Source organism: Nomascus leucogenys, chromosome 18, assembly GCF_006542625.1.
Source record: "Nomascus leucogenys isolate Asia chromosome 18, Asia_NLE_v1, whole genome shotgun sequence".
Classification (NCBI taxonomy): Eukaryota; Metazoa; Chordata; class Mammalia; order Primates; family Hylobatidae; genus Nomascus; species Nomascus leucogenys.
In genome coordinates this window covers 40399658-40419729 of record NC_044398.1, presented here as the reverse complement: position 1 = coordinate 40419729, position 20072 = coordinate 40399658, and the positions used below count along the sequence as shown (strand labels likewise).

At 58.3% G+C, this 20072-nt stretch overlaps 1 protein-coding gene across 4 annotated transcripts in view; it reads right to left on the bottom strand.

Annotated features, from left to right (window-relative positions):
- RET (ret proto-oncogene) overlaps nt 1-12970 on the bottom strand; it is a 53536-nt gene extending 40566 nt beyond the window's left edge. For all 4 annotated transcript variants that reach the window (XR_004026753.1, XM_003271158.1, XM_030798524.1 and 1 more), the window contains exon 1: nt 12666-12970. Coding sequence is in view for 3 of the 4 variants with exons in the window: in XM_003271158.1 (XP_003271206.1) it covers nt 12666-12738 (73 nt within the window). In the remaining variant the exon portion in view is untranslated. The remainder of the gene's footprint in view (nt 1-12665) is intronic.
- Nucleotides 12971-20072: the final 7102 nt, after the last annotated feature.

Sequence of the window (20072 nt, the reverse complement as noted above, 5' to 3'; positions counted from 1 at the left end):
CATGGCCATGCCTGTCCTCTCCACCTGTGGGAGTCCTGCCCACTGTCCTGAACAAGCTCCTGTCCCAGCCCCCATCTCTGCCCCAAGTCCTGACCTTGCTGGCCTTTGCCTCCCTTAACTCTCACGGTTCTTGTCTGATGATAACAAGAGTATGAGGCTGACAGACAGTGCCCACACACTCAACCTGCTCTTGGCAGGGATGGCTTCCTCCAAACGCCCTGCCTATGAGCCAGAGGAGGGCCCCGCTGGCCAGCCTGTTAGCAGGTGGGACAGGCCACACGTGCTCCATGACTCCAAGTGTGTGGCGTGTCCTTGCACATGGGGGAGGGCTCCCCGACACAATGCTGTCGGCCCTGGTACACAGCAGGAGCACCCTGGTTCTGCCTCTTGACAATGTCCCCTGGGGTCCTGAGGTGTGTCCTACAGAAAGAACGGACATGCACTCCCCACGCCACCTGCACGCCTTGGGAGAGGTGACAGCAACTGGGTCCTGAGTACTTCCTTGGACAGCAAAAGGAGCGGCTATCCTGGCAGCCCACAAGCCAGGCAGGACAGATGGACACGCACATGCTAATGGCTTGCTGGTCACACATAGCCCTGGGCTCATGGGGAGGATGCTTGCTGGCCAAGAAAACAGGCAGCTTGTCAGCCCTTTCCCTGGCAAGGAATCCTTACTTTTGGAGAGATGAATGTGTTAGACCCTAAGGCTGGAGACCCTGGGACACCTGACCCCGGCAGGGACATCAGGAGAGCTGACTGGGGCACCCATGTGCACCCTCCCTGAGGTCAGCTGGCTGGGGAAGTCACCACACCCTTATGCTGAGCTGACACTGCCTGACCTGTTTAAAGGGCCCAGCCCTGGGTGGAGGAGAGTGCCTAGCCCAGGTTGAGGGGCCAAGGGGGCTACCCCACGCTGCCTGTTCTGAAAAAATGCCTGACCAAGAGACAGCCACAGACAGGCAAGTGGAGGCTAAGGGGAAGGGACTGCTCCAGGCTGCAGCCACAAGCAGGAGCCAGTGCCCAGCAGGACAGGAGGGCTGGGGGCAGAGCCAGAGTGAAGGGAGGGGAAAAGCAGCAGGAGATAGAGACAGTTCAGATGAGCAGCAACAGCACAGGGCCGGAGGCGAATGCTGGTTGGAGACAGGAGGCCAGCTCCTCAGGCCGTGAGGGCATGAACTTAGGAAGAAGAGGAAGGTTGGGCAAGCTTGTGGATTCCAGGCAAGGCTGTGGACTCCATCTGGGTGACGGAGAGAAAGTGTGTGTTGCAGTGGTAATGAGCCTGGGGCAAGGGACATACATTTGTGTCTCAGTTTCTCCTCTGTACCCACCGAGACTCAGAATTCCCACCACCCAGGAGTGTTGGGAGCTAGAAGGAATTAATGCACATGAAGTTCACAGAACAGTGGCTGGCACCAAGCACCAAGAAGATGGCTGCATCACAACCATCAACATCACCGTCACCTCTACCACCACCATTACCTCCACCTTCCCCACCACTGCCTCCACCACTACCACCAGCACCATCACCTCCACTACTACCATTGCCTCCACCACCATCCTCACCTTCACCATCATGACCTCCACCACCACCATCACCATCACCTCCACTAATACCATCACCTCCATCACCACCATCACAACCATTGCCTCTACCACCACCATCCCCATCTTCACCATCATGACCTCCACCACCACCTTCACTATCACCTTCACTAATACCATGGCCTCCACCACCACCATCACCACCACCATTGCTTCCACCACCACCATTCCCATCTTCACCATCATGACCTCCACCACCACCATCACCATCACCTCCACTAATACCATCGCCTCCATCACCACCATCACAACCATTGCCTCTACCACCACCATCCCTACCTTCACCATCATGACCTCCACCACCACCATCACCATTGCCTCCACCAGCACTTTCACCACCACAATCGCCTCCACCACCATCACCATTATGACCTCCACCATCAATATCCTCATCACGTCCACCACCACTGTCTTCACCATCACCATCACCATCACCACCTCCACCACCACCACTCACCATCATGACTTCCACCATCAACATTACCATCACCTCCACCACAACCATCATCACTACCTCCACTATCACCATCACCAATACCACCACTACCAACACCAACACCATGACCACCACCATCACCAGCACCACCCCCATCTCACCTGTATCCCCACCACTCTCATCACTTTGCTGGCATCCTGAGACTTCCAAATGAAAGCAGCTTTGCCAGGTTTAACCTACACTAACCATGGAAGGAAATTTGGGCTGTGAATACCCACAGGGCCACCACTGGCTCATCCTGCCCGCTGTTGTATTTATAACCCTGCTTGATCCCCAGCACAGAGCAGGTGTGAAGGAAAAGCCTGGGGCAGACTCTGGTAACTGGAGTCCATAGAAGCCCCTCTTCGGGAGCACACTGCATCAGCCCCTGGTTCCTTAGCTGAATTGTACCCACTAACAAGCCAATACCTCCGTCGAGAAAAATCTGACAGCCTGTCCCATTCTTTGTTCACCGGGTTTAAGCATCTCTCTGTAAAACCATCAAGAAAACACTGGCCTCTGCAGATGGATGGACAGCTCAGTGCATATACCGGGCGCTCAATAAACACCAAGGGCAGCTACTTCCCTGGTGTCCTGGTGACACCAGTCATCATCATGGCAGTGCAGCCTCAGTACCAGACTTAAAAATTCGTTCTTCCAAAATGCTGAGCAGGAGACCCGGTGTGGAGTGCAGGATCTCCTGAGATACCTCTCCTCTTGGACCTCCAGCCAGGCAGGGTGGCCGGTAACTGGAAGAGCAGCTGAGGAGGAGGAGAGATGGGGCCAGGCCCTGGCCTGGGAGGCACCACGATCCCTGCATGCACGAGCATGGCCCTCCTTAACTGAGGCTCTTCTCACACACCCGGTCTAAGCCCCTGCTGTCGAACAGAGATATCACTCATCCCATCCCATGCTAGAAAACAGAGGCCCAGAATTCCCGCTGCACACCCATGGTAGAACTGCAACCAGGACATGAGCCTCCTGACACCCCTAAAAGCCATGCAGCCTTCTGCCGTGAGTGGGGAAGGGGTCCAGGCATGGCTGAGGTTTGGGAGGAGGAGGTCCGCAACTGGGCACTGGGGGACCTGGCAGCCCAGGGCTACCTCCTGCACACAGACCCAGCCTTCTGCTCTGAGGGGCCCAGGCCCTAAGCTGCACGATGGCCACCACCCACACTTCCACACCCAGACCAGCTGCAGTGGCCTGGCCAAGATGATGGGCGCTCCTGCCCAAATGTGATTTCCCAGCTGCTGCAGAGTTAATCACCAGCCTCACTGGCAGTTGCTTCCGGCTTCTATGCAACAGAAACTGCCAATTAGGTTATAATTAATTTCTTTCCTAGGGCAAGGCCTGGCTGTAACAGGACTGGCCACCCAAGTGGCCTGTGGATGACCGTGTAAGCGTCACTGGCCCCCTTGGCTGCAGGGCTGTAGAGTCTGCCCCAGTTGATTACATTGTTCATTGGCCCTGGCCTGGGACAACGGGGCCAGGGCATCGCCACTGGCTTTGACCCTGGTGCCTCTGGCCTGGGCAACTGTCCCCATGCACTCAGCAAGGCAGTGACTCAGAGCATGTCCATGTGCTAATTTAAGTCAATCTGTCAGCTCATGTTCCTCAAGCTGAGACGGTCTTGCCCATTTTCGCCCTACCCCAGCCCCTTCTCATTCCTGTTCAACATTAACCAGTGGGAATCCACGGTGTGCTCCTCATGAGCAGGTCTGCTCCAGGCGCTTCATCTGCATCACCCACTGCATCAAAACAACTGTCAGAGGTAGGGACCATGAGGATTCCCAGCTCACATAGGAGGAAAATGAGGCAGCGCTAGCTCAGGTACCCTGCTGGAGGCCACACAGAGGCTAGGAATTAAGCTGCAGTCTGGCCTGGGCTTCTTTGTTCAGTGACAGGCATGCAGAGAAGCCGAGGCACCGTGAGTTACCACCCCTTCTGCATTGGGCTGCAGAGCAGAAGCTGGGCTCTCCCTGGAGAGAGGACACAAAAAAGGCTTGAGGGTCTGCTCTCAAGAGCAGTGGAGAGTGGAGGGAGAGAGTCAGGAGCCCCCGAGACAGTAGGTTTCAGCCCAGCACAGACCTGGGGCCAGACAAGCCGCCAATCCCAATGCCCCAGGTCACAGCCAGGCAGCCCAATGCGGGGGCACCATGTGCATCTGGATGCTGTTATCCAGGTCCTGGGAGCAAAGACCTCAACATCAAGGGTGAAGAGGAATCCAAATCCAAGGCTAGGGATGCCATGCAGGGAAGGGGATGCCCAGGGGAGTGGTATCAAGTCTTCACTTGACACTGTCCCCATGTGTGACAACTCACACCTCCCTCAGGGCTTCGATTTCTCCATGTGTAAAATGAGAGGTTTGCACTGATGTGTAAGCTCCTCTCAGCCGAGGTCCTCATGCCCTTTGAGTCCATGTGGTGTCTGTGCAGGAGTATTCACAGAATGAGTTCCTGACCAGGGACCGAGGAGCAGATGGTGGCCGAGATGGAAATCGGGACAGGCTCTGGCCTAGGTGGCCCCTGGGGGGTGAGGGACATGGGGCCAAAACAGGATTAAGACTGCAAGTGTCCTCCCAGGTCCCGACGACGAGGCAAGAAGACAAAGGCCTAGTCCAAAGGAGAGAGTTCAGCAGCAGGAGGGAGCAGAAAGGCAGGGCAGAGCGGCCCAGCCCATGCCGCTGTGCTTCCCTGCTGTGTGCCAGGGCTGGGCGCTTGGCTTCCCTGGCTCTGTCCCTAGCTGCGAATGGGGACAGGAACTCCTCCTTGGGAGCACAGAGTGCCTGCCTATGGATGCCAGTGTTCCACCCCCACCAAGCAGATTCGCAGGAGCTCACAGAGGCTGCCTGCCACCCTTGGTTCAGAGCCCCCCAGCTCTGTGCTGGCCTCCAGAGCTCCCTAGGTGCATCCACCGCTGTCCTGAGAAAACTGCCCCAGGGCCCGGCAGCATGACATCACACCACGGCAATGATGATAATCAACTTACAGCACATCCGATTATCAGCCTGGTTATTTTTAGTCAGGGTTCAGGGTGAGCGAGAGAGGGCGGCCGTGGGTTCCCATGCTGCTCAGTCTCGTCTCATCAGTGGGGTGGGGGTCTGCTGGCTCCTTGCACCTTCCCCTTCCTCCATCCTTCACAGGGCGGTTCCTGGCAGGCCCCTTCTTATGCACAAGCAGTGACACCATGGCTTCCAGATGTTTGTGCTCAATGAGGCCTCAGAGTCCAGGTCTTCTGAGAATGTCCTCAAGGTCCCCGAGGGCAGTGGTGATTCAATGCCCATGTGAGGAATCAGACAAATCCACACTCTCCTCACAAGGGACCTGGGGCTCAATCACTGACAGTGACGGCCCTGGATGAAGCTGCTTCTCTGCACCTCTTGATGCAGATGCAACAGCAAAGTCAGCTGTACGGCAAGACAGCCACCCAGTTAGACAACAGGCAGAGGGCTTGAAGAGACGCTTCTCCAAAGAGACATGCAACTGGCCAGCATGCACAGGAAAAGATGCCCAGCACACCATCAGCGGGCAAAGGCAAACCAAAGCCACAACAAGCTAGCACTGTGCACTGGCTGCACGGCCAGAGTGAGACATGAACCAGAGAATAACAGAGAATAACGCGTGGTGGTGAGAATGTGGATAGACTGTAACCCTTGGGAATGTAACACAATTCAACCACTGTGGAAAACAGTTTGGCAGCTCCACAAAAAATAAAACAGAATTACCCAGCAATTTCATGTCCGGGTATGTACCCAAAAGAACTGAAAGCAGGAACTCAGGTATTTATAACAGGAATGTCCCTGGCAGCATTTTTCATAACTGCCAAAAAGGGGAAAGCACCCACGTGTCTGTCCCCAGATGAATGGGTGACGGCACACTATTTACCCCTCACAAGAAGGGGCTGACGCATGCCACAGCCTAGAGGAACCCTAAAGACCTTATGCTGAGTGAAGCCAGATAACAGTCCACGCAGATGAAATGTTCCAGGACAGGCCAAGCCACAGAGACAGAATCCAGGCTGGGGGTTGCCCGGGGACAGGAAGCAGCTGTTTATTGGGTATGGGGTTTCCTTTTGGGGTGATGCAAATTTTTTGGAACTAAGGCAATGCCTGTTCAATGCTGTGAATGTGCTAAATGCCACCAACTGGTTCACTTATAAATGGTTAAATTTATGTTATATAAATTTCACAATTAAAAAAGAGTAACCCATAATTATTCGCTACCCTGTTTCCCCCTCTGTCCCCCTCAGCTGCTGGGCCCTCCACCAGCCCCTGCTATGTGGACCAGGACAAGGGCTGGAGAGCCAGTAGGCAGAAGTGTGTGCAGGTACACCCCTGAGTGCCCCCATCCCCATGTCCTCTGTACTTGAAGCCTCCTGGGGTGAGAAGGGCCATGTGACAGGATCCCAGGGAACACAGGGAAAGTGACGGTGGCCCCCTCCCAGGCCTCAAAGCTCCTTAAGCCTCAGGCTTCTCGAAGCTCTGTGCCCTCCTGTGCACACAGCCAGGCACACGGGCTGGGAGGTGTGGCCACCCAGTGGGTAAGGGCCATGCCAGGCTATGCCACAAGCAGAACACGTAGATGGTGTTAAGCCCCTGAGACTGGGGGTGTTCCTGTCACCATGTACAGTCTCACCTGCCCCTGCAGATACAGGTGGTGGGGAGGCTAGGGGAGCAAAGACAATTTGAGGCTTTCCTGGGTCACGAGTTTTCAAGGTGCTGTGGGACGTCCTGTATGTGACCTGCCAGAGGAGTCTCCTGCAGAGACAACCTGTGGGCTGCCCACCGGTGCTGGGTCCCATAGCCAGGCTGGCCCCTCACGATGGCAGAGCAATGTGCCCATGTCACCAAGTGCCTATGAGCCCCGTTGTTTCCCTGGGTGAGGAGGGCCAGGCCAGGCCCCACCTGGGCTAAGTGTTAGGCTTCCCGGGGGTGACAGATGCCCTACAGGCAATAGTGGTTGAGCAGGAAGGGGAACAGAGCAGGAGGAAGCCCCTGGCCCCTAGCCCAGCAACAGCTGCCAGGTCTGTGCCAGTTGCACTGGCAAGTAGCATGAGGAAGAAACCCAGTGAGCCCTCTCCCTCCCTCCAGAGCTGCACCAGCTCATGCTGCACCCCCAGCTCACCCACCCTCGTCCCGGCACCCAGAGCACACATCTCCCCCGTCATTACTTAAATTCTAGGAAATTACATGTTTCCTTTTTCCCTCTCAGGAACACAAGGGCAAGAATCCTCCCGAGTCACAGGCACACAAGGGAACTGGAAACAGCTTGGTGGCCACTGTCCTGCTCCTGCCCTGGGGCCACACTGCCCCTCAGGTGCTTCCCTGGAACCCTGGCTCCTGCAGGGCACAGAGAGCAGCAGCACAGAGGAGCAAGGGCCAGGAGTGGAAGCGCAGCTGCGGCACCCGAATCTGGGAGGGGGTCTAGGACCTGTGGCTGTAGGGCCACAGGCTCTCCCCTGAGCACAGAGCCCCAGCACCAGGCCCTCCCTGGTATAAAGGAGGAAAGCCTACGCCCGCTGGTCCACCAGGTGGGCGCACACCTGTCCAGGTGCAGCGGTGACCTTTCTGTGGTGGTGCCTGGGCTGCTGTACTTTGTGGAGCCACCCTTGAGGCAAAAGCAAACAGAGGTGTTTGCTCGGAGCTGGCCACCTGCTCCCTCCAGGGCCAGGTGCTACCTGAACTGCTGTCCTTAAGGTCCTGCTGGCACCATCTCCCTGCCCCAGACTTTTCAGGGGCCAGGAGCCAAGCCAAGAGGAGCTGTGGGAACAAGGACGCCTCGCTGCCTGCTCTTGCCCAGCCTTGCCCTGCCTGGGGTCTCAGGGTGGACAGTTCAGGGACCCACAGGCTTCATGGCCTCTAGGCTTGGGGAATGGAGGGGAGCGGGGTCCCTGAGGCCCCCATGATCACACAGCTGCAGGACCAGAGCTCCATGGAGGTCCAGGCCTCACTGTTTCAGCGCCCATCCATGTGCCCAGGCCTGGCCCCAGAGCTCAGGGAAGAGGGGACGAGGCAGAGAGGTAAGGCAGGACCTCAGGGGCCGCCAAGTGTCCCAGAGCCTTGGTCAGGAGAGGGCCCGTCCACCAAAGTTCTCCTATGAGAGGTAGAGCCTGCCTCACAGGGGCAAAGAATCAATCCCCAAGGCTTCACCTCCATCCCTGAGCTGGCCCTGGCTGCTGTTCTAGTGGGGGAGCCAGAGGGGCTCTAGTGGACCTGGGGCCTTCTCCCCTTCCAGCCCTGAGGGGTGCAGTGCCTGGGTCATGGACCCCAAGGGACCTCCCCACTTGACCCCATAGTCCTACTGACTGGCAGCCTCCCAGGGGCCATGGGGTGCTCCCTTACCCCATGGAGCACAGAAGACGGCTCTGGCAGGCCCAGGTGCAGACGGGCAGGGAGAGACGGCCCCGGTGCCATCACCTTCTCTGTGACCATGACTGAGGTGTGCTCCCTGCCTGGTGGTCACTGCCCAGTCCCCGCCCCTTGCCACACACGCATGTGGAAGTCACTACACAGGGTCTCCTTGACTACGGTCTCTCCCTGCCATGAGACAGCTCCAGAGAGTCCCCAGCCCTAGAGCAGCAGGGCAGGAGCCCAGGCTCCCTCAGGAGTGCTCCCAGGCTGCTGTTGTTACTATTATTGTTACTGTTATTGTTACTATTATTGTTACTATTAAGTCACTCTGCTGAAAAATAATTGCAGAGGAGTGGAGAGATAGAGGGCACAGCAGAGAACGGGGAGGGAGCATAACCTGGCACCAGGAAGCAGCCTCTGAAGCAGGGAGGGGGGCTGGGGGCCCACTTCTCAGGGAGGGGCTCCCGAAGTGGAAAGGAAGTGCCTCTGTAGGAGGGGAGGAGGGGAGCAGGGAGCCGGGGGGGCTGCGCCCCGTTTGCCCCTATTCCCTGGCTTTCTTCTCCCAGGCTGTCCTGGAGGATGGGAAAGATGAGGAGGAAGGCCCTGTCCTGCATGAGGAAACACAGCTGTACCCCCCCCCGATGCCCAACCCCCATCCCTGCACCCTTGTCTTCAGCACAGTAGCTTCCATCCGATGCCAGGGCTTCAGGCATATGTTGGTTGCAAGGGCCACAGCCTGGTGTCCCAGCTGAACATCTGCACCGCCACTGGCAGCAAGATGCCTTCCTGCCATCCACGGAGCACACACAGTCGACCCTTCTGCTGGCACAGCCATGCCTGGTGCTTGTCCCCAGACCCATAGGACTCCCAGACATCAACTAAAGGTGACAAGACCCAGAGAGTGTCTCAGCGTCTGTGCATGGTGCCACACATTACTCTGGGATCTGGGCTGGGATGTCCTGAGGGCACCTGGAGCCCGAGGTGGGGGGCCTCACCAGTGGGTGGGCAGGCTCAGGACAACCTCCCTGGAAGCCCTCCTTAGCCCACCCTGGACCCACACCACTGGCCCAGAGAACGGGCTGGAGCAAGCCAGAGGGCCAGGGCTGGGGAGCTCCTGCATCCTCTCTACTGGTTCGAGTCCATAGGCTATGAGAACCTCAGTTTCCTCACCTGTGAAATGGGCCAAGGCCATGACCCTTGCAGACTTGTTGGAAAAGATGAAGTGAGTAGGCACAGCACAGGGGCAGTGCACTGTGAGCCCCCATGGGGTGCTACTGCTGGTATTAGCCTTATCCAGTTAAGAGGAGGGGACCTAGAGGGTCCTTGGCTAGGCTGCAGAGGGGGAAGGTCTCAGGGGAGATGGCAGCTTCAGGGCCTTCCCTTCCCCTTAGCACCCCAGGTTCCATTTTAACAGATATCGTAATTTTTAATTGGTTTTCTCCTCCCCTGGCTAAAAGGCTATTAGCTCCCCACTAGGTGAACGCATCCCATTTTCTTCACACCACCAAGGAAACAGTGATTTCCTCAGCCTGTCCCTAAAGTGATTCTGCAGAATAAAGGCAATTTAGTGAATCAGCTCAATGCACTTCCCCATTTGCTCTCTGCTTGCAGGCCCCCAACAGGCCCAGCCCACCAGTGAGGGCTGCAGGCAGCTCCTGGAGGTCAGACAGGGTCAGTGAGCTGGAGTGGAGGAGAAAGCAGGCCAGGCCCAGGTGAACCTGGTGAAGCCTCTGGCCAGAGAAAGGGGAGGAGGAAAAGGATGAAGCAGGGGGAGCTGTACCCCTGGCCTGAGCTGCCCACGCTGATACCTGGTGGTTCAGGCAGAGGTGGGCTGCCTAGGCCCTCTGTAGAGGGTGGTCTGGCAGCTTGGATCGGGGCCCTGCCAAGTCACAGTGCCCAGCTCTTCCATGCTGGGAGCAGAAGGCCCCGGGGCCCAGGGGCAGAGAGGAAATGTCCTTCCTTGCTGCAAAACAGGACCCAAGAGGCCAGGCCAGGAAGACGAGAGACAAGAGGCTTGCTTAGGAGCTGTGGGAGGTTGAGGTGCAGGGTCAGCCTGGGACCTGGGGGGAACCCCAGAAGCTGAGACTCAGTTTCCTCATCCAAGCAACGGGGACAGCCATATCTGTGTTGAGCAGTGAAATGCCAGAAACCTTTAAGAGCAACTTTTAAATGAATGTAACTTTTAGATGGAGGTTCTCTCACTCTGGTTCCAGCGTACCTGGGGCTGACAGGCTATGCCCTGCAGGTATGAGGTGTGTGTCCCTATATACACACGTGGGGTCCCTGTGTGTATGAGTGATGAGAGGGGCTTGGGTCCCTGTGTGGACCTGGGTGAGGCAGGGTGTGAACGAACCACGCTGTGCATGTCCACAGCCTTGGGGGCAAGTGCTGTGAGAAGGGGCAGCAGTGTGTCTTGATGGTGATCCAGTGTGAGTGTGCGTGTGTGAGCTGGGGAAGGACTCTCATCCTCTAGAGACCCGGTCTGTGCCTGTCATCAGGCCCAGCCACTAAAGTGCAGCGTCCGCAAGAGGGCGCTTGAGGCCGAGCTGTCCCCGTGGGGTGGTTGGGGAGCACCGCAGGGCTCACTGGGGCGGTCCTTGGTAGCTTCAAGAGCGCGGCTAGAACCTCCGGAGCTGTGGCTCCTGGGAAGGAGCCCCGCAGGCCTCTTCAAAGGCCCCAGCTGTCTACTCCAGGGAATGGGGCTGCCTCTCCACTCCCAGTGCCACCAACTGTGGTGTCCGGGTTATCCCAGCGGCTAGGGGCTCACGATCTCTGGATTGGGGAAGCTGTCTGTGGGCCAGGGGTCTGGGCACGGAAAGCTACCTGCATGCCTGCTGAGTGCCAAAAGCCGGCCCCCAGAGCCTCACTGGCCACCCCAACTGAACGCAAGGCTGTGGAAGGGTGTGGGGAAGTCCCCTGCCCAGCACACCAGCAGCTGTTCACACCTGACCCCCTGGCCACAACCTCAAAGCCAAAGCCACAGCCCAGAATCCCAAGACAGCGTCACAGCGCCTTGTTTGCTTCTGCCCCGTGTCTTCCCCCTGCAGCACTGGGACCCCAAAGTCCTAATACGCAGAATAGATAGGAGGACAAGGGCTTCTCCCCTGTCCCTCGCTAGGTGGACTGGGGACCCACTCTGGCCTCAGCATATGCTGAGCTGAGGCGCAGGTCACACACATGAAGTCTCAGGCAGGCCTGGAAACTCAGTCTGTGCAGGGCCTGGGGCCATGGCTTCTTCTGTTCCCAAAGGCTATGGAGAGAGAAAGCCCTTTGTAAGGAGTGAGGGAGGATGGCCAGGGCTCCTTCCCTCTTAGAGGGAAACTTGGTTCATACACAAGCACTTGGAGGGGATCAAGTCAGGGCCAGTTTGAGGGACACCAAAACGCGCGCCAAGGGGTCAAAGATTCCACAGCCTTGCGGCTCACTCTGCCAGAGTTTGGGTGGGGTCGATGACCATCTTTGCAAGGCCACACCTAATGCTGGGATCCTAAGGCACCTGCGGTTTCACCAGGCCCAGCACCGACGCTGGCTGGCGGCGCAAAACCCTACCCCACCCCAAGCCGTGGGCCTCCTATGGCCGCATCTTCAGCATCTCTGCCAGCCAGCGCCACACGACTCCAGGGCTGCCGGTGGGACGCCTATCACGGCGTCCCCTCGGGGGGAGCCACCCCAGAAATCACGGTTTTTAGGTGTTTAAAAACCAGGGCGGCAAAAACGCACGAGGGAAAAGCGATCTTTTCAAAAGAGCCTCCGAATCCCTCGGCTGGCCAGGACGGCAGAGCTGGGGGAGGAACGCACGGACGCTGAGCGGGAAAAGGAAACCAGGACGGAGCCGTCTCCTGCCGAAACAGAACTCTCCGCACGAATCGCGGGCTTTCGGAGCTCCCTGACCCGTCCGCCACGCCGGCCCCGAATCGGCTGTCCCATTTGCTCCAGGACGCGGCTTTGGCGCAGGGCGCGGCCAGATTGAGACCTGCGGCGATGACTAGGGTTCTGAGCACTGACCCCCTCCGCCCGGCCCGCGCTCCGCTCCCGCCCGAGATCCGCCCAGCCCCAGCCCAAGGCGCCCTGCCCGCCGCCCGCCGCAGCCACTGCGCTCCCAGCCGAGGCCGGGTGGCCGGCGACCGCACAGCCCGCTGCCCACGGCAAACAGAAAGGCGCTTCTGAACGCGCCCGCTCCGCTGCTCGGCGCCAACTTCGCCCTGGCCGCTGCGGGAGCCGGCGGCCAGCAGGACTCACCTTTGCCTAGCAGCGGCAGCAGCAGCAGCAACAGCAACCGCAGCCCCGCGGCACCGGACGTCGCCTTCGCCATCGCCCGTGCGCGCTGGGGCCGCGGCTGGAGGGACGGCGGCTGGGGCCAGCGGGTCTGGGTGGCGGGTGCGGCGGTCAGTCTGGCCGCCCCATCCCCGCCCGGGGCGCGGCGGACACGACTGACACTGGGGGCGCGGCGCACGTTCCGGGGCACTCAGCCCTGCTGCGCGCCCTGCTTCGGTCGCGGGACTGAAGCGAGGCAAGCGCCGGCTGCGCCGGAGGAGCGGGTAGGGGCGGGGCGGGGCGGTGCGGGGGCGGTCCAGGGGTGGGCCAGGCGGGGCCGGAGGCGGGCGGGGTGCGTGCAGGGGCGGTGCTCCAGTGCTAGCTCTCGCTGCGCGGGGTGCGGTCGGGGCGCGGCGCGTGTAGGAGCTCAGTGCGGGACGCGCGGCGCGGGCCTGGTGGGGCTTGAGGAGGATCGGGGTGCGGGAGCGGGGTGCGGCCGAAAAAGGCCCGGCAGGAGCCGGGTGCGGACCCCGAGGTACGCGGTGTGGATGGAACCCAGGAGCCGAGGTCCGCGCACCTACGCAGAGCCGCTCTTCCTACCCGGTGCGCGCCCGCTTGCAGTCCCTGCGTTTTGCCCTTTCAGCTGCACAGAGAGGGCAGGGATTTTACGCAGGATGCAGGTCTGGCCGACTGGCTCGGGGTGCGACCCCGCGGACTCAGAGAAGGGCGCCCCGCCTCCAGGCTCTCCGCGGAGCGCTTGCTGCGCCATTTCTCAGAGGCGGGAGGCGCCGTGGGAGCGCGGCCTCTGCTGGGGCCCGGGGCAGGAGGCGGGGAAGAGCTGAGCAGGGGAAGAGAGGCAGAATAGCCTTTTTCAACATCCTGGGGTAGTAGAAAGGGTAGGGTCCTGGAAGGGCAGTTTGTGATTCCCCCCTCCGGTACTGGTCCAACCGTTGGAAACCGGAAACTGGCTCCGGCCGCCTTTCAGAGACTTGGTGCTGGTGGCCCTTGCATCCCTTACACAGGAGAACTCTCAGGAGGTGGGCTGGCAGAGTCGGAGAGCGAGTAGCGAGGAGGAGGAAATAATCCAATTTTCCCCCAAAGAAATGATGGAAATGATGCGCATAAACACATTTACCCCTAATAGGGAGCAGCAACTGGACCTGAGAAGGGGTTCTGGGTGAGGTTGGATGTGGGCTCAGTGGGGAAGTTCTCTATTCTCGTCCCATCCCCCGCTGCTTTTTGAGGTCTGGCCTGCACCTAGGCGCAGAGGGATGGAAGAAGGGAAGCCCATGGGCCCTTGAGGAGGAAGAGCCTGGGAACCTGGGCCCAGGGCACACTTGAGCCAGCCGCTCCCTTGCTTGCTGTGTGCAGAACCCCGCCCTCTTGCCTGGCTGAGCTCAGGGCTGAGTAAGTGATCTGCACATCACTGCAGATATGAAGTCAAAGTGAAGTCACCCTCACAGGCAGGAGGGGGAGCTGCCAAGACAGAGGCTGGCTTGCACTCAGCCAACCGTGATGTCCAGACCTGGCTTGCTGAGGGGTAGGTGGCTGGGGCACAGGCCTGCCAGCCCAGGAGAGCCACTCTGGGCCACTGGACTCCGGCTGCCTGCCACACCCTTCCAGTTTATGGAGCTGGAGTTGGCCACAAGGGGCTCCCTTGGGTGCAGACAGGTTCCATCTCTGGTGTCAGTGGCTACCTAGGCTACACACTCAGGCCTGTGCCCAGGGAAGGGACCTGATAGGTAGGGAGGGGCTGGGGGCATCTTTTGGCTACAAACAAGCTCCTGTGATTGCCTCCTAGGTGAATGAAGACAGAAGTGGGTAGGCTTAAACAGCCCCACCCCCGCACCTCCCGGGGACCACCCTGGCCAGCCCTTGGCTGACATTGATGTCTGGCTGGGCTCTGTGTGGCCATCTTAAGGGGCCATCTGGGGCTGTGCTCATGCCTAGCCTACCTCAGGCCTTTCCACCCTCTTGCTCCACCCTCACCCTTGGGGGTCCTGAGTGAACACCTGACACCATGAGAGGGTGTCATTTACTCCTTGGAAAAAGGTCTGGGGGGCCCTCGCATGGGTGTACCCCATACACATGCATACATGCAGACACCTGTGTTCCCATACGTGGACACACACGCACACAGATGCATACCTCCCTGCCATGTGTACGCCCAGGGATCTGACCAAAGGGTCGCTCAGCAGAGGACAGATGTGAGGCCCAGAGCCTGCTGGCCTCAGGGACTGCGTGGAGAGAAGATTCAGCCCTGCTGGGTGTAGGCTCAGTATCCAGAACATCAGGCAGCAGGAAGGAGCTCCTCGCCCAGCAGAGGGGAAGCGAGGCCACCCCCTGAGGTCTCACAAGGGGAGGTGGAGGCCGGGTGAAGTGCAAGGCAGAGGTGCCGGTCTTTGGCTGCCCAGGAGTCCTGGCCCTGGCTTCTCTCAGTCCATGGGGTGGGGAGGGCCTGCAGGGGGCTCTGCCTCTCTTTCTTGACTCCCCTTAGTCATCTCTCTGAGCCTCAGTTTCCCCAGCTGTAAACATCTCCCTTTCAGAAGAAGGGGTGAAGCTAGAAAGAGGGGTGCATGTGAGGGTAGAGCCCAGTGCCCAACAAACAGGAAGCCCTTAGTAAATTGTAGCCATTGGGCCTCCCTGGGCCTGGGCTTGGGCATCCTGGCCACACCGCCCTGGCTGAGGGTCGTGGGCTCTCTGGGAGCTGGAGGAGGGCACATCACAGTATGGTCAGTGCTTCCTGCCCCTGCCTGCAGGTCCCCTTGGAGAACCTTCAGGGCAGCTTTTATGAAGACACACATCCTGGGCCCCCCGCTCCCTAAAAATCCATGTTAAAAAAAAGTTCAGGGGCCAGGCTAAGGGCTCACACCTGTAATCCCAGTACTTTGGGAGGTCAAGGTGAGAAGATCATTTGAGGCCAGGAGTTTGAGACCAACCTGGGCAGCACAGTGAGACTCTATCTCTAAGAAAAAAAAAAATTCCCCAAGAGGTTCTGGTGCAGGCATCTACTTGGAGTGATTAGACCTGAGTTTGAATTTTGCCATTCATAGTTGTGTGACATTGCATACATTACTCCTCAGCTTCAGTTTTGTCATCTCTCAAATGGGGACTGAAGCAGTGTCCTTCCCTGGTGACTGTGAGGAGATGGTATTTTCAAGGCTGTGCCCCAGTGCAGGGTAAGATGCTCAGTGGGCGGGTGGCTCACACCATCTCCCTGTAGCATGTGAGAACTTGGAGGTCATTCATTGCTTCTGAGCAGGTGAAGATTAACTGGAGTCCCTCAGGTCTGACCCCAAAGCACCAAAACGCAGCACAGGGAAGGGAGGGAGGAGGGCAAGCCCATCACGGACAGAGATCTGGGCCATGCCTGTGCAGGTTTGCCTGGCAGGAGGCGGGCGGGATGGGCTGTGTCCTCTGACCCAGGTGACATGGGGGTCCCTGCCTGCACTGAGAAGCATGGTGGGAGTGAGGCTGAATGCAGTGACAGGAAACTCTGGCTCTGGGGGTGTCTTGTCACTTGCAGGTAGGGGGAAACACATTGAAGAGCGCAGCTCGGTCCTGGTGACGCTGGAAGGCTGGGTGGAATTCCTGGAACTGCTGACCGAGGCCTCTCAGAGTGGGCGTGGGCAGGGGTCCAGGTCCCTCCCATGGGCAGTGTGACATGGTGGTTGGAAGCACAGACTCTGAGGCTGGCTGTGTGCCCTGTTAGCAAAGTGGTCGGTGCCTCAGTTTCCCATCTGCCTGCCACTGCCCTCTGCTCCCCCATCGGGCTATTGAGGTGAGGGGCAGGTCTACTCCTCTCCACGGTTTGCCTCCCTGGCCTTGCTGTTGGTGCCCTCCAGGGCAGCTGCGAGGAGGAAGCCAGTGACCACCAGCTGGCTCTCAGGGCACTCAGAGGGGCTGCTCAGCCAGCCCACCCCATGCCAAATATGCTGTTTCCATGAGCATGCTCACGGAACACCTGGCCTGGGCCTGCAGGGTGTGGCTGTGCAGGACAGGCTTTACCTAACTGCGCAGGTCCTGCCTGCTTGTGGGCCTCAGGTGCCCTTAGGTGTGTTTGCAGAAGAGCCCTCAGCCTGGCCTGGGAGAAGACCCCTTTTGCATCCTCCCTGGGGCCTGATTAGGAGCCGGGTGCCTGAACAAAAGCAACAGGGGCCTATATATCCATCAGAGACCCTGGGGGGTTCAGAGAAAGCCCACCTCCTCCCACCAGCCTGCGCACCTACTCCCACTAACCTATCATTATCACTTTGCCCACCTCAGTTTTCCATGCCCCCACACTTCGTTCTCTTCTGAATTTCCTTCCCTCGCCCTCCTTTCTTCTTCCTCCTCTGCCCCTCTTCTCCTCCCCTTCCCTTGGAGGAATCTCCATCCTTTTCGCTTGGCACCGGAGCCAAGCTAGCCACACCACTCAGCAGCTTCTGTGGTCCTCTCTGGGCCTCGGTGTCATCCTCTGTGACATGAGAGCAATAACATGGGCACTGCCTTGAGGGTAAAGCCCAATCATGCGTCAGTGGGCTCAGCAGACAGTGGCAGTGTTTCCTGCCCCTCTGCCAGGGTTTTCTCTCCTACAGGAGGCTGTCTAGGTGTGGCCTGGGGCAGTAGCATGGTGGGAAGGCTGCAGGTGGCTCCGAGTGTGTCTGCGCTCTGTCTCTTGTCCCCATGTCCTTGGCGGGTTACCCAGAGTCTCCATGCCTCAGTGGGAAAGCAGAGCTCCTTCTCCCCAAGTTCCCCGGGGATGCAGACAGTCAGTCTGCACAGAGCCCTCAGCCCAGGGACGCTGGCCATCAGCAGGAGCTGCCGCTGTCATCAGCCTCTATCCTGTCAGCTGTAGGGGCTGAGACCATGAGGCCGAAGCAGCCACTGGACGGTGCTAGGGTGGCATAGAAAGCCAGGGGGCCCTGGACCCAAACAGTCCGGGCTTTCCACCTGCACATGTGACAGTACGCACCTGTGTGCTGTGTGGGGCTGGTGGTCAATGAGACTGGCCTGCCAGAGCACAAACCTGTCTTCTGCATCCTGTTACGGCCACAGGCTTTGAGCCCTCCCCATGCAACCGGAAGCCTTCTCAGCGCTGGAGGGACCCGGGACACCAGAGTCCTATTTGCCGCAGAGGACCACTTATCTGACCTTGAATTACACATTCGGGAGTGGTGGGTTGATTAATGTCTGCACCCACCCAGGCTCCTGGGGGATTGGCTCACATAAGCGGCCCCAGCCCGAGGGGCTCAGAGGCCGGCTGGTTTGTGGACAGGACCTCAGGCCTGCTGGTGCCTTGCTTGGTGCATCCTCTGGAGAAGGCATCCTGGCTCCAAGCAACATGAAGAGTGGGAGCTCAAGTCAGCCGTCCAGCAGATACGGGCTGAATGCTTTTTAGACAAAGCATCTCCCAAGGCAGTTTCATAATCTGCCTTGTAATGCAGATTTAGACAACTTTTTACGAATGCACTTTTTAAAATAGGCCTTAATGGATCTTTGCAGTAGTTACAGTCCATTGTGTAAATGCAAGCAGAAGGCTTTTTGAAAACATGTATTATTGATCAGAAAGGCAGCAGCAATTAGAAGCCAGTGTGTCATATTGTTCAATACACACTTCCTATACAGCCCTGCCGTGCCCACTCATAACTTTCTGACAAATTATCTTGTCACTAGGAAGCCCTTTCTTTTCCTTTTTGCTTCTGTGAGTGAAAGAGCGCCCCCGATTCGTTATTAGCTGGAGGTAAGCTCAGTGAAAAATTAAGCTCACCTTTGCCATTGCAAAACCTATTTACAACTTCTACTTGGGCTTCTCAACTACAACCAGGTCTGAGCTGGAGGGGCCACAGAGGAGCCACTTCAAAGGAGGAACCCTAGCATCCAAGGCCACCATGAGCTGCCATTCAGCAGGGTTCCAGGGAGGAAGTGTGCCCCCTCCGGCTCCCAGTGTCCTCAGCTTTTCTCCTCTTCAGTTGCCAAACCCAAAATGACCACTGAGGATTTGCTTTTTGCTCCAACACTGGTAGGAGAATCTCTCTTTCCCCCAGTCTGCACAATTGCCCTTCGTCCTTATTGAAAAGCCCACTTATTTATTTGACAGACATCTCCTGCGCCCTTGCTATATTCCAGGCACCATTTTTGGAAACAGAGATATTACAGTGAAGAAAACCAAGTCCCTCCATTCCCCGTACATCTAGGGGACAATCTCCCAAACTCAAGGCACGTGTGCAGGGGTCCAAGGCAGAAGAGATGTAGGTGATGGTTGTCAGGCCTGGGCGGCCCCAGGAGCTGACCTTGGGCAAAAAGGATGGTGCTGGGGGACAGTGCTGCCCTGGAGACACCGGGAGGCGGTGGGAGGCCAGCTAGCCTTGGCTTCCCCGCAGTGCCCCAGCAGGAACAGGCAGGTGTTCACCCTCCCAGGAGAGCATCCTCTCAGCAGCCTCTGGCTGGCCTCCCTGGAAGTTGCAGTGCACCCTCCATCCTCTGAGAGAGGTCCTACCTGCAGGACCTGCAGAGGCTCACTTTGGCCCAGGAGGTCTTTTGGAGCCAAAAAACCCTGTGGTGCTTTGGGATGCTGACAAACAGGAAGCCAGTGACTGAATGCCCCAGTGGTGTCTGCAGGCTGCCATGGGCCCAGGATGGAGGTGGCTGTGGCTCTGGCGAAGTGTTTATCTGCCAGGGCCCTCCAGGCTTGTGGGTGCTCAGGGGAACCTGCCTTGCTCCACATTCGGGAGCTGCTGTGAGCTGCAGGGACAGGAGGGAACTGTAAGCTGCCTGCAGGCCACCCTCCTTTCCTCCCTCCTGCTTGCCCTTGGGTGTGGGGTGCAGGGTGCAGGTCGTGCGTGGTTTCCAGCCCCTGTGTCTGCAGAGGGTCCAGGCACTTGGTACTTGCTCAGGTACTGCAGTGGGCCCAGGCACTTGGTACCCCTTCTGGCTCTCCCGCAGGCCTTTGTTGCTTTGGAAGCCCTGGGGCTGGTTGCAGGCAGAGGCCTCAGGAATTCCCCTCCAGCCCCTGCACCACCCTGTGCTGCTACCTGAGCTGAGGCCTGCCCAGGGCTTCCCGCCATGCCTGGACCCCTCATACAGACCAGAGAGGCCCCTCCCTGCTTGCTCTGTCTGTCCAGGGGAAGGTTCTGCGACGATGACCATGTTGAACTTTGTGCTCCCCGAGCACTTAAAATGTGGCTAGTGCAACTGAGGAACTGAATATTTAATTTTATTGAATTTAAAATAATGTAAAATTAAATAGCCACATGTGGCCAGGATACTTATTGAGCAATGCAGCTCTAAAAAACATCTCCGTAGCCTCTCCTTGGGGTGCCTAGGGAAGATGGGCTCCTGCCACCCACCTCCCTGCTGGAAGAAGAGCAGAGAAGCAGCCAGCTGGATTGTTCCAGGGAACTCTGCTCTTGC